The sequence below is a fragment of the Rhinopithecus bieti genome, unplaced genomic scaffold (assembly GCF_001698545.2).
Source record: "Rhinopithecus bieti isolate Rb0 unplaced genomic scaffold, ASM169854v2 scaffold_15283, whole genome shotgun sequence".
NCBI lineage: Eukaryota > Metazoa > Chordata > Mammalia > Primates > Cercopithecidae > Rhinopithecus > Rhinopithecus bieti.
Window position 1 is genome coordinate 466,057 of NW_016808172.1, and position 12,291 is coordinate 478,347.

Consider the following 12,291-nt stretch of genomic DNA (forward strand, 5'->3'; position numbering starts at 1 on the left):
AAAAAAAAAAAAAAAAAAAAAAAAAACCCAGCTCCAGTGCCCCCTCCTCCATAAAACCTCACTCCCCCAGACATGGAGTCCCTGCCTCCCAGCCTGGCTCCACTGCCCCAGACCCCTCTCTGGCCCAAACTGTTCTCCCCCAGTTCAAGGTTCCCCAGGGGCCTGCCATTACGTGACCGTGAGGGGCTCCTGCTGTGCTGCCCCAGACCCTGCAGATGAGCATCTATCACTTCTCGGGCCTCTTCGTGTTGCTGTGCCTGGGCCTGGGCAGCGCTCTGCTCAGCTCGCTGGGCGAGCACGCCTTCTTCCGCCTGGCACTGCCGCGCATCCGCAGGGGGAGCAGGCTGCAGTACTGGCTGCACACCAGCCAGGTGGGGACCGGGCGGGCGGCGGGCGGCGGGCGGCCCCACCACCCCCGCCTCCTCGCCAACCGGGTCTGTCTGGGGTTTTAGAAAATCCACCGCGCCCTCAACACGGAGCCGCCAGAGGGGTCGAAGGAGGGGACGGCAGAGGCGGAGCCCAGGTAAGTGGTGTAAGTGGTGATGGGGCGGACCACGTCCCAGGACGACCCAGACTCACCCCACCAGCTCGCCTCCAAGCCGGCCGCGGGGTGCAGGAGGTTCGCGCAGGCCCCCCGCCCACCCCCGGACGGCTCTGTGCACACCGCAGCTCCCTGGTTGTGCCTATCGGCCACCCTCTGCCCTCAGTGGCCCCTGCAGAGGCCGAGGGCGCGAGACGGCTGCCCCGGCAGACACTGACCAGGCCGGTTCCGTCTCCAGCGGCCCCGAGGTAGAGGAGCAGCAGCAGCAGCAGCAGGACCCGCCAACGGCTCCAGAGGGCTGGAAACGGGAGCGCCGCGTGCGCTTCCTGCTGGAGCCCGCTGTGGTGGTGGCGCCCCAAGCGGACGCGGAGGCGGAGGATGCGCCGCGAGAGAGTCCCGTCTGGCTGTGCTCCAACGGCCGCCCGTCCGCTGCAAGGCCCACGGGAGCCCCGCAGCCCGGGGAGCTGCAGGAGCTGGAGCGGTGCATCGAGATAGCGCGCGAGCGGCTCCGCCAGGCCCTGGTGCGGCGCAGCGAGCTCCGGGCACAGCTCGGGGACAGCGCACACCACCGGCCTCTGCGCTTGCTTCAGGCCACAGGGGCCCCCCGGGAGGACCCACCACACTCTGGCCGACAGGGGGGCCCGGAATAAGGTGGCAGCCAGGCCCTTTGGGCTCAAGACACACACACAGTGCAGTGGGCCGCTGTCGACAGTTTATTCTATATACAAACACAATTTTGTGCACTGCAATTAAATAGAATGGAATGAGCGCTCCTCCGCATTCCTCTCCGAGTGACTGGTTTGGCCACCGGCCCACTCCACCCCGAGTGGGGCTGGCTCACAGCCCTGGCTGCTGCCACTAACGTTGGCGCCTGCACCCCACGTCCCTATGCCAGAGGCACAAGCTCTGCTCTCCCGGAGACCCCAGGCCTGGTGCACACGCGGGGAGGGCCGGGCCATGGAGAAGGCACTGCAGGGAGCACCAGGCAGAGCCGGGCTGAGGCCGGCCGGGACAGCGCTAGGGTCCAAGGCCCCGCTCCATCCCGGCCTCTCCTCCACACCTCCGCCTTGCTCAGAGACCTGCACCATGGGACCCCACTCCATCCTCAAGACGGTTCACTACAGACCTTTCACCAAGCCCCCTCCAGAACCTTCCATGGAACCCCACCCCCTCTCTTTGCTGGCCAGCTCAAACAGCTCACTAGCGGGTACAAGCCTCGGGCACAACCTCACACCACGGGGAGGGAAGCCCGCCTTCCGGGCAAACCCCATGACACCCTGAAAGCCCCCGACACAGGCTGGGCAGTCCCAGAGGAAGGAGGTGGCCCGACTCCCCAGCCCCCAAGGGCTCCAGAAGGTCAGGTCCAGCCAGCAGGGGTCAGAGGCGGCTCAGCTGTGCGGCTCAGGACCCAGCCTCCAAGGGCGCCTCTGTTGGGGCCATGGAGGCCGGGCTAGGCCCGCCCACTGCAGCTGCCAGGGGAGTTGTGTCAGAAGCTGCGGAGTCACTCGTGGGGACACTGTCCTGAGGGGCGTGGGGGAGGCCCCCGGCAGGGCCCAGCGGGCTGGCTGGACGCCGCTCCAGGAGGGAGGCGCTCAGACCGGACAGGAAGGAGGCGTCTGTGATGATGGCAGCGGTCTCTGCCATCCAGCCCAGGTCACCACCGGCAGCTGCTGCCACTGAGGCTGCTGCGGCCACCAGGGAGCTGGGCGCCGTGGCCACAGGCCCGGGACTCCCACCGGCCGCGGGTGAGACGGCGCCCAGGGCGGGGGGCTGGCTGGCAGAGTCCGGGGCGGTAGCCGGGGCGCCCGAATTGTTGTTCAAGTCGTCGGGCAGCGCCGTGGGGGTCCCGGGGCCCAGTGGCGGTGCCTGCAGCAGCATCTCCTGGATGCGGACCTGCTGCAGGATGGCAGGCAGCTCGTAGTGGTGGAAGAAGTAGATCATGGAATGCTGCGGGCGGGAGGGAGGGAGGGCGGGAGTCGGGACCGGCGCCCCTGCTCCGCCCAGCCACTGCTCCCAGAGGGCAGCCCACCCCGCAGGGCTTCTTCCCGGGCTGCGGCCTCTCCCGCTCGGAAAGGCACGGCTGGCCCGCCCCCTGCTTGCCGCCTGGGCCTCACCTGGATGAAGAGCCAGGAGGTGACCAGGGCCAGGCTGCTGTACTGCCCATTGAAGCGGTAGTGGTAGGCATAGAAGGCGAAGTGGTAGAGATAGAAGAACCTGCGGGGCGGGGTGTGAGGGCGTCGGCGCTGCCCCGCCCCACCGCAGGTCCCACCCCGCCAGGCCACGCCCCTGGGGTTCCCGCTTGGCACAGCCCCCGGCCCCTCCTCCAACACCCCTCCCTCCATCAGCCCCGACCCCTGCCCACCAGCACCCTCTCCATCCTGCCCCCGCGCCGCGCTCACCGCAGCCAGTGCCGCTTGCTGGTGCTGGTGTGGCAGCAGATGGCGTCGTACTGGTCCGCGAGCCACACGATGAGGATGATGTAGAAGGCGGTGGTGGTGTCGTTGAAGAACTCGGACATGATGGCCTCCATCCCTGCGGGGAGAGGCGGCGCCGATTGGAGCGGGCGGGGCGGGGTGCGGCACAGGGCGGGGAGGCCGGGTGGGGTCCTCACCGACGAGGGCCAGGATGACGGTCAGCAGGGGCGCTGCGGGGAAGGCGATGGCCATGTTCATCTCCAGCATCTGCAGCAGGTCCACTGCGGGCACAGGGCGGCGGGCGCCCGGTGAGGGCCTGGAGAACGCCCACCCCGCCCCGCGCCGGCGGGCCACTCACCGATGAAGACGAAGATCTGGTGGTGCGAGTACCGCAGCAGCATGGACACGCTCAGCGTCTGCAGGGGGCGCGCGGGAGGGGCTGTGAGGGGCTGCTTGGCTCCCGCCCCGCCAGCGCCCACGCCCGCCCAGAGGCACTCACGAAGATGACCATGATGACGAAGGCGGCCAGGTACGACGTGCGCGCCATCCACATGCTCACGAAGCGGTAGTGCTCGCCCGACACCACGTTCCGCAGGAAGCCTGCGGCGGAGAGGGCCGTGAGCGCCGGCCGCAGCCTGCGCCCTCGCAACCTCCGGCCCCAGGGCGTGCCTCACCCTTGTTCTCCTCGTTCTCCGCCAGGCCCTTCACGCTGGACATGAGGATGTCGTCGTAGCCCAGGAACTCATCCAGCAGCAGGCGGCTGAAGCGGTCCCCGAAGCACTGGTCCCGCGTGGGGTCTGCGGGCGGGTGGATCAGGGAGCCGGGAGCCCTGCCCCAGCTGGTTCCATCGCTGAGGCCCCACTTGCCTCCCGGCCCTGCCCGTTCTTAGGAAACCCACTCAGGAACCCCAGCCCTGGGAAGCGTGCCTGGGGTGGGGCAGACCCCAGTGCTTCCTGCACAGCCCCCAGCCCCGCACCTGCAGGAGGAGACCCCAGGGAGGAGGGGAGGCCCCGCCATGGAGCTCCCCCAGCCCAGCAGCTCAGACTCACCCAGGGTGACCACCATGACAGGGATACTCAGACGCTGGCGGGTGGCCGGCGACAGGCGCAGGAAGCCATACTCCAGCGAGTACTCCACGATGTACTCGTCCTGTGGCCACACTACGGGGCAGAACCAGGGGCAGGTCAATGCCTCCAGGCGAGGCAGGTGTTGAGGGGCAGAGGGTGAGACCTGCTGAGCCCTGGGCCCCTGGTGGGTGCTGGGAGGACCCGACATGGACACTCGGGATGGTGCCCACCCACGCAGGTGTCCCGCCCTGTGTGCTGCCGAGGCTGGCCAGGCTCCGCCCGTGGCCCCTCTCCCTGGCTGGGGCTGGCTGGATGCAGGGCTGCCCCTCTGCCCTGGCGGCCCGTCAGCACACCCCCAACACTTCACAGGCCGCGGCCCTCTGGAGAGACCGCCTGCTGCTGCCACATGGGCAGGGGCAGGGGCTTCCCTGAGCACAGCCAGCCAGGCTTAAAGCCAAAGGGGCCCATCCCCTCCAAGTTGCCATTCACAAGAGGGTCCCAGAGAGGATGAGCTGAGCCAGTTACCCCAGGCCCTGGGGTGTCCCCACAGCCTCGTGTGCTGACAGATGGGGAAGTTGAGGCATGGAGCTGCCCTGAATGGTTCAGGGCATGCGCCCGGCAGGCTGGGGATGTTCGGAGGGACCCCACCTGCACCCCGGCACCCAATGGCTGGGGCAGCCCTGTGAGGCAGTACACCTATGGTGGGTGGCCTACCTTTGGTGGGCGTCTCGGGGAAGGGGAACTCCTGGCTGTCATTCAGGGCCTCTGTGCTACTCGGCGGCTTGAACACCTTGGGCTCGATGTCCAGCTCAAACTGTGGGTGACCAGGGACCGGGGTGTCAGCAGCGCCAGCCCAGGCTGTGAGGACCCGGCCTGAGGATGCAGTCCTGCTGACGGGAAGGGGCTGGGTGCCTCAGCCTCTGCCCCATCACTGACCAGGCCAGGGTAGACTGCATGTGCCTCCTGCCTCAGCTGGGATCCTACCTCAGCACCAACCCTGCCCTGCTGTGAGGCCATCTCCAGGCATGGGTCTGAGTCCTGAAGCTGGGGAAGGGGCCAGCCACAGACAGTGGACCCCATGGAGGAATCCATTATGCTCTGGCCAAACGCTCAAACTCTTGGAGTTGACTTTGTGGAACAGGTGGGACCCCAAACCCTGACTGCTGAAGCAAAAAGATCTCCCACCAGGCCGTGGGGCCCAACACAGCCACCTGGTCCCACCAGTGCCCGAGGCCACCACAAGCTGACCAGACACCCAGCACCTCTGCAGGCAGCGGGGCCACCTGAGGACGGCGAGGATGGGCCCAGAGCTCTCACCTCCCAGCCCCAAGGCCTCCTCAGCTATTCCTGCCCACTGCACCCCTAGGCCCAGCCAATCCCCTCCCGGAACAGCTGGACTCTGGAAGGCCAGAGTCTGCCCAGCCCAGGCCTCCAGCAAGTAGACAGGTGGAGGGTTTGGCTTCAGAGCCCCCAGACCACCAAAAGGCCGTGACAGGCAGAGGCAGGCCTGTCTGCATGCCAGGTCCCTGAAAGTCAAGAACCCCAACATCCTGTCCGTGTCAGGAACTGCCCCTTCAGCCACGAGCATTTATGGGGCACCGGCCTCGGCTGCGGCTGAGCCCAGGCCTGGCTCACCTTGATGGAGCTGTTCCCAAACATCTCCATGGTCAGCTCCTCCTCCTCCTCGTCTTCCGCATCCAGGCTGCTGCCTGGCTCCATGGCCAGGCCCGGGAAGCTCCCAGGGCCTCCGCCGTCACAGAACTGCAGGAAGACGGGCGCGCGGCTCGAGTTGTGCCGCACCTCCACACGCAGGATGCCCTCGCGAGGCCACTTGTCACGCACATGCTCCAGGCAGTTGATGGGCGAGCGGGAAAAGACGATATGGATGTAGGCCAGGACGAAGAGCACAAACAGGGCCTGGGGGACGGCCGGCAGTCAGTGGGGTGCCCCAAGGCCCGCTGCAGCCGACACCTGCCCCACATCGTGGGGCACGCTGGGCCGCCCAGGACAGGGGAAGGAAGGAAACCCCAGAAGCCAAGTTGGGCTCTGAGGACCCCGGGTCCCTCCCACACTGACGGCACCTGGCCAACCCCTCACGTGCCAACCCCTCACGCAGCCCAAGTGACTGAGGATCCCGGGGACACTCCACTCCAACCCTGGAAGGGCTCTACCACCTGCAGCTTGGCTCTGACAGGCCCCCAGGGCTTAGGCGATGCCTGTGACTGCCCCGCACCTCCTCAGGGGTGAGCCGGATAAAGCCAGCAGGCTGGGGCCCTCTCAGATGTGCACAGGACCCCCCAAACCAGGGAAGAGACGAGGCTGGACTCAGACCCACCAAGTGGAGCACACCAGGGCTCTCTGCTAGGCAACAGCTCCTGCCCTGCAAGGTGCAGCCTGGGTGCTGCTGCCACCCCGGGGCCACCAGCTGGGCCTACTGCCTATGAAAGACCGGCACAGCCCTCCACAGCCCATCCTGCTGCTTCTGCCTCACCTTCCACTGTGTCCCCAGCACTCTCCTGATCTCACCAGCTAAAAATAGCTTCTCTCACCCGCCGGGGCGCCCTGTACACCCCTCCCAGGCCTGGCAGGGCCAGCCGCAGCTGCTGGGGAGACAGTGGACCTCCGTGGCTGGGCAGGGCGCCCCGCGGCAGGGCCAGCCTGTGAACTGGGGTGGCACAGCTGTCACCTGGGGGCTCCTGCCCAGGGGATGCTTGGGACATTTGTGGTTGTCACAACTGGGGGAGCTCCCAGCATGGAGTGCATGAGGCAAGGGATGCTGCTCAGCACCCAGTAGTGCCAAGGATGGCCCCACCTCGATGTCCACAGAGCCTGGGGAGCCCACGCCCCAGCACGCTGCAGGCACAACTCAGAGGGGGGCCCTCAGTTCAGGGCAGCCCCTCTTCCCGGGAGCCCACCTCACCATCTGGCAGCTTGGCTGCCCGCTGTACCTCCCAACCTGAGGTCTAGGCAATCCCGAACCTGGTGAGGGTCATGTCCACCTGCTGCCTCGATCTGGGAAACTGAGGACCCAGCTGGGCCAAGGGGGCGCCCACAGCCACATGGAACCACAGACTCTCAGGGAAAAATTGACCAGACTCAAAACCACAAGCCAAAGAGGCCTGCAGCACAGGACCCCTCCCTGACCTGCTGGCAGGTGCACTGAGGCCCGGGGTGCAGTGAGCCACCTGTGGCCGCACAGCCATGGGCAAGACCACCAGGAGCCTCAACTCTTCCATGCCCACAGGGAGCCGGGCCTCCTCTCCAGAGCCCTCTGCAGACTGAGCAAAGAGCCGAGTCAGCAAAGCAACCTACTTCTGGCCCGGCCGCAGTGCTGTGACCTGAGGGAGGCCCTGAGTCTGAGCACAGATGAAGCCCTGGGTGCAGCCGCACCTGCAGCTGGGCTCGCCCCATCACACTCGCCAGGTCCAGGAGCTGGAGAACCCCTGGGCTGATCTGAACTGCATTTCCAGTCCTTACAGCCAAAGGAGCGCAGGGGATGGAGGTTCGCACAGCGCTGAGACTGAAGCAGAAACAGGCAACAGCAAAACCCTGACCGCCAGGCATTCAGGTCCCCGCCCACAGATGCCGAAGCTACAAATGGGTGGTGGGCGGGAGGAGGGGCAGGGCCCTCTGCTGGGGAGGGCTCCCCTGTGTCCTGGCGGAGGCAGGGAGGGCAGTATGAATGGTGGCCAGCCCTGGGGCCCGAGATGCCTTCAAAGCACTTCCCCCATATGACATCTGGGGACAGGAGCCATGGAGGCTGGGCCCAGTGGTGGCTCACGGTCAGACGCTGACCCAGCAGTCCCTCGGCTCAGCACCCTCAGGAGACAGGGGCCGGCCAGGCCCACGGTGGATGCGCTGGTGGCCATGCTCAGCCTTCCAGGCCCAGACGTCCAGCAGGAGCTGTGCCCAGGACAGCTATGGACCCTGTGCCAAGATGTTCCAAAAAGTGCTGACACACAGTGGGCCGAGGTCGGGGCTGCTCAACGCTTCCCAAGGGATGCACGGCTGTTACCATCCCTGGTTTACAGACGAGGAACTGACGCAGAGGTCCTGACAGACCTGGACCTGCTGAGGTCACATGGCCAGGAGGGAGGGGCCGGGGCAGTGCCAGGCTGCACGCTGAAGGCCCCACAGAGAAGAGCAGTGCCTGGGGTCGCCCTGAGGAAGGGTGTGAGTGACCTGTGCTATGAAGACAGCAGACATGATGAGAGGACGCCAGTGTCTTCACACAATGTGCACACACTCCAGTGGAAGACTCCAAGTCCCCCAGACGCTATGACTCAGATGTCACTATGTCTGCCCTATCAGGTGCTCCGTGCTGACCGGGCTCAGGAACCCCCAGCCTGGGCCCACCAGGGTCCTTCTTCCCTGACAGCCTGACCAGGAATCTGCCCCACTGGACAAGGCCTGCTCCCACCAAAGCCTCAGCTCCCCCACAATCTCCCACCAGAAAACAAGGAGCAGGCACCGCCCAGGCAGACACAGGCTCATCCTGAGTCCCAGGTCCTCCTTCCCAAGACCTGTCATCAGTTACCTTGCAGCAGACACCTCACCTGGCCCGGCCTGGCACCACACGCCCAGGCAGCCTCGTCCACGCCCACAGCAGCCCTCCCCAGGGATCTCAACTGCAAATGCTCCCATGGGCCCCTGACCACCCTCTGCCCTCCACCTGGCTCAGCCACTGGCATGTCTTGGGTGGTACAGACCCCTATACTCCATGACCCTGTCCCTGACCCTAGCTCCCCAGCAGGTGCCCACCTGCTCCAGCCTCAGGGCCTTCCCACACACCCTCCAGCTGCCTAGACACCCCGCCCCGTCCCACTGGCTGTGGCAGGACGCCCTGCCCACCCCCCACAGGAGTCACCCCACCCCTATGGCCCTTTCTTCCTCCAGGTCAGCCCACACACCGCTGCACCCACAGGAGCACCTCCCCCAGCCTGGGGCTGTGCTCACCACACCAGGAAGCTTCCCGGATGTTCTGGCCACGGCTCCCAGGGCACCCCAACACTCAGCCACCGGGTGGGCCTTTCCCTTCCTGTCTCCCCACAGACCTGGAGGACCAGGAGCAGCCTGCTCCCTCTCTGGGTATTTGAGCGACCCACAGACTGACAGACAAGCCTGCAGAGCCACACTCTCCTCCCCAGGTGGGGCACAGAGCCCTCAGCCCCGGCCAGGAAACACTACCTGGGGCTCCCCTTTGTCCACCTGGGGTGCTTCCCGCCTCCAGACCACGGGGGCCTCTCCTTCCACTGCAGCCTCACACAGTGGCCTCAATGTGACAGGTCCCCCATTCAGAGCACGGCCGCTGGGGTCTCATATACCCTGTCTTTCACCCTCACAACGGCCCCACCGGAGGAGCCCGTTACTCTCCATGGCTAGGGGTGGGCCCTTGCCCATGTGCAGTGCGCTGAGTCGAGACCCCCTTCACCCTGTGGGCATCCACTCAGTGGTCACCTGGGTCCAGAGCCCAACTGCACAAGTGCTGGCACCCAGCGATAGTGCCCTAGGATGGACGGTCTCTACCACACTGGCTTCGGGGCCATGAAGGCCAGCAGAGGTGGATGCTGAGGCTGGAGGGAGGTCTCCCCAGGGCCTCTGGAACACAGGCCCCTGCTGCCTCCTCTCTCCCTAGCACCTGGCACTGCCTGGCATTTTCTAAAACCACCCAGGCAAGGGTGAGGGGCTGAGGGGCCTCGTGCTGGCTCAGGGCTGGGAGCTCCTGGCATTTCCTAAAGCCACCCAGGCATGGGGGAGGGCCGGGGGGCTCCAGGCCAGCTCAGGGCTGGGAGCTCAGCTGCACAGGGGCCACAGAATGAAGAAACCTTGAAGGGATCGTACCAGGGAGGACCTGGCTCTCTGCAGGGAGAGCTCCGGAAGCCAGGTGGGCAGGAAGCAGAGGAACCTTCTGGAATTCAAAGTAGCCTCTGAAAGCCAGTCCCAGCCTGCACTTTGCAGATAAGTAAAAATGAAGGCGGCAGGGTCAGATTCTAAGCCACCAGATTACCTGGTGGAGAATTCACAACGAACCGATTTCCCCACCCAGGCCAGGCGCCGGGGCTCACAACTGTAATCCCAACATTTCGGGAGGCCAAGGTGGGCAGGTCGCCTGAAATCAGGAGTTTTGAGACCAGCCTGGCCAACATGGCAAAACCCACGTCTACCAAAAATTAAAAAAAAGTAGCTGGTTGTGGTGGTGGGTGCCTGTAATCCCAGCTACTCAGGAGGCTGAGGCAGAAGAATTGCTGGAACCCAGGAGGTGGAGGTTGCAGTGAGCCGAGATCGAGCCACTGCACTCCAGCCTGGGTGACAGAGCAAGACTCCATCTCAAAAAAAAAAAAAAAAAAAAAATCACCACCCAGAGATTTCGCACCCCAGAGGCCCCTGCTGAGGGAGGAGGGATGGGGGTCGCTGAGAACCTCCCCAGAGTCTCCACCCGACACAGGAGAGGGGGGACCTCCGGCTCTGGTCCAGCCCCATCTGACCACCTCTGAGTGGTGCCTGCCTGGAGATAGAGTTGCGTAGGCTTGATCCCTTTCCAAACTGGGACGTGGTGGGACGGAAGCCCAGGCAACAGGGATGCACCTCCCAGGGAGGCTGAGCTCTGTCGGGGGAACCTGGCCTGGCACCCAGCACACATCTGCCACAAGCCTAAGGACAGAGTGGCTCCATCCTGGACCCAGGCTACTCCATGGAAGGAAAACCCACGTCCACAGACCAGCCTCCGTCCACAGTTTCAGGTCCCGTCTGTGGACCCCAGAGCCAGGAAAGGCTGCCTGCCTGAGTAACCCTCACAGTCCTGCTCAGGTGCCCAGAGGCCACCACGCCACTCTGGGGGCTGCAGGAAGAAGGCAGGAAGGATGACGGGCTGAGCTCTGGCCTGGGGAGGCCACGGATCTGGAGGCTAGGGGGCCTCCCTCAAGGCGGTGGTAGGCTGGGACCCACACCCAGGTCTGCAGGACCGCCAAGCTCCAGCTCCACCTGCCGAGCCCAAAAGAGCAGCCGGCTCCTGACCAACAGGTCTGGCCTGCCAGCCTCAGCCCCCTCTCTGCAGACTAGCTCCAAAAAGCTCACAGCCCAACTTCAGCACCCCGGAAGCCCCAGCACTGCGGTGTTCTGATGCAAAACAGAAACGGCCGTGGCTCCATTTCCCCCGGTGGTCCAGGAGCCCGGCCCACTTGTTTTCTGAGGGGCTGCAGCTGCTGCTGAGCCCCTCCTGTCACCCAAGACTGACTCCTTCTCAGAGGGACTCAGGCCGATGCCAGTCCTGCCCGGCTGAGACCTCTGTGCCATCTGAGGAGGGCAGGAGGGGGGCAGAAGCCAAGACGCAGAGGTCGGTGCCTCATACAGGAGGCACAGGAGACAGCCCCACAACCTGAGCTCCTGGATCAGGAAGGGGGTGGGGACCAAGCGGAGGAGGCCGGGGATGGGCTGGAACGCTGCTGCCGGTGACTCTGCCGCTAACCCTAGGGAGGTGACCTCAGCTAAGTCACATTCCCCTGAGGCTCAGGAGAGGGGAACGGGGTGGGGGCAGGTGGAAGGCTACAAGGAGGGAGAGAGCCCCACCAGGAGGAAGAGTGGGGAGTGGACTTCCAGGGCTGGGGTTGGTCCGAGGGAGCCCTGGGTCAGGCTGGGTTCCTGGCCAGCACATGGGGAGGAAAAAGAGGCCTCGGGACTGAGGGTCACAGGCGGCAGAGTCAGGGGTCAAAGGGCGGGAGGTGCTACGTCGCAGGCCAGGACTGGGCTCCAAGCCTGGGTGGATGGGGACCGGGGAAAGGCGGTCGCCGGGGACAGGATGGGCCCTGGAGGGGGCTGAGAGTGAGGTTTCCAGAGTAGAGAACAGCGGCTTCTAGTGCAGTGGCAACCGGCCTTCCCGGGTGTACGTCCCCGGGCGGGATGGGGTCACGAGACGGTGTCCCTGGCCAATGCCAGGGTCAGAGGTCGCGAGGAAGGGCCCTAATCGGTAGGGTCGGATCTGGGCCTCAGGGTGCAGGGTGGCGCTCGGTGTCCCCAGCGAGGCCAGGGGTCGCGGTCGCAGGTCGCAGACATGGGGGTCGGGCCAGGCGCTGGGGTCAAGGGTCGGGGGTCGGGGCCGCGGTCACCTTGAGCAACACGAAGAACTCGAAGAGACGGCGGAAGGCGGGCGGGAACAGCCGCGAATAGGTGACAGCCATCTTGAAGAACAGCGCGTGGAAGAGCCGGTCGCGCACGTTGATGAGGGGGTTGGGGTTGAGGTTGGGGTGCGAGGCCCGCGCGCAGGGGCCGGGCC

At 65.6% G+C, this 12,291-nt stretch overlaps 2 protein-coding genes across 2 annotated transcripts in view; one reads left to right on the top strand and one right to left on the bottom strand.

Annotated features, from left to right (window-relative positions):
- The window catches only part of GRIN3B (glutamate ionotropic receptor NMDA type subunit 3B), a 10,502-nt gene extending 9,185 nt beyond the window's left edge, over nt 1-1,317 (top strand). Inside the window, 3 exon segments of the mRNA XM_017885631.1 lie at nt 207-371; nt 453-523; nt 780-1,317. Coding sequence (XP_017741120.1) covers nt 207-371; nt 453-523; nt 780-1,191 — 648 coding nt within the window. The 3' untranslated portion in view covers nt 1,192-1,317.
- TMEM259 (transmembrane protein 259) lies at nt 1,240-12,285 on the bottom strand. Its single transcript, XM_017885664.1, has 11 exons — nt 12,125-12,285; nt 5,658-5,939; nt 4,737-4,836; nt 4,005-4,115; nt 3,630-3,752; nt 3,455-3,555; nt 3,314-3,371; nt 3,153-3,236; nt 2,941-3,073; nt 2,656-2,755; nt 1,240-2,488 (listed from the first exon to the last, which is right to left on the bottom strand). The coding sequence occupies exons 1-11, from the start codon at nt 12,194-12,196 to the stop codon at nt 1,943-1,945; spliced, it is 1,710 nt and encodes a 569-aa protein (XP_017741153.1). The 5' UTR covers nt 12,197-12,285; the 3' UTR covers nt 1,240-1,942.
- Nucleotides 12,286-12,291: the final 6 nt, after the last annotated feature.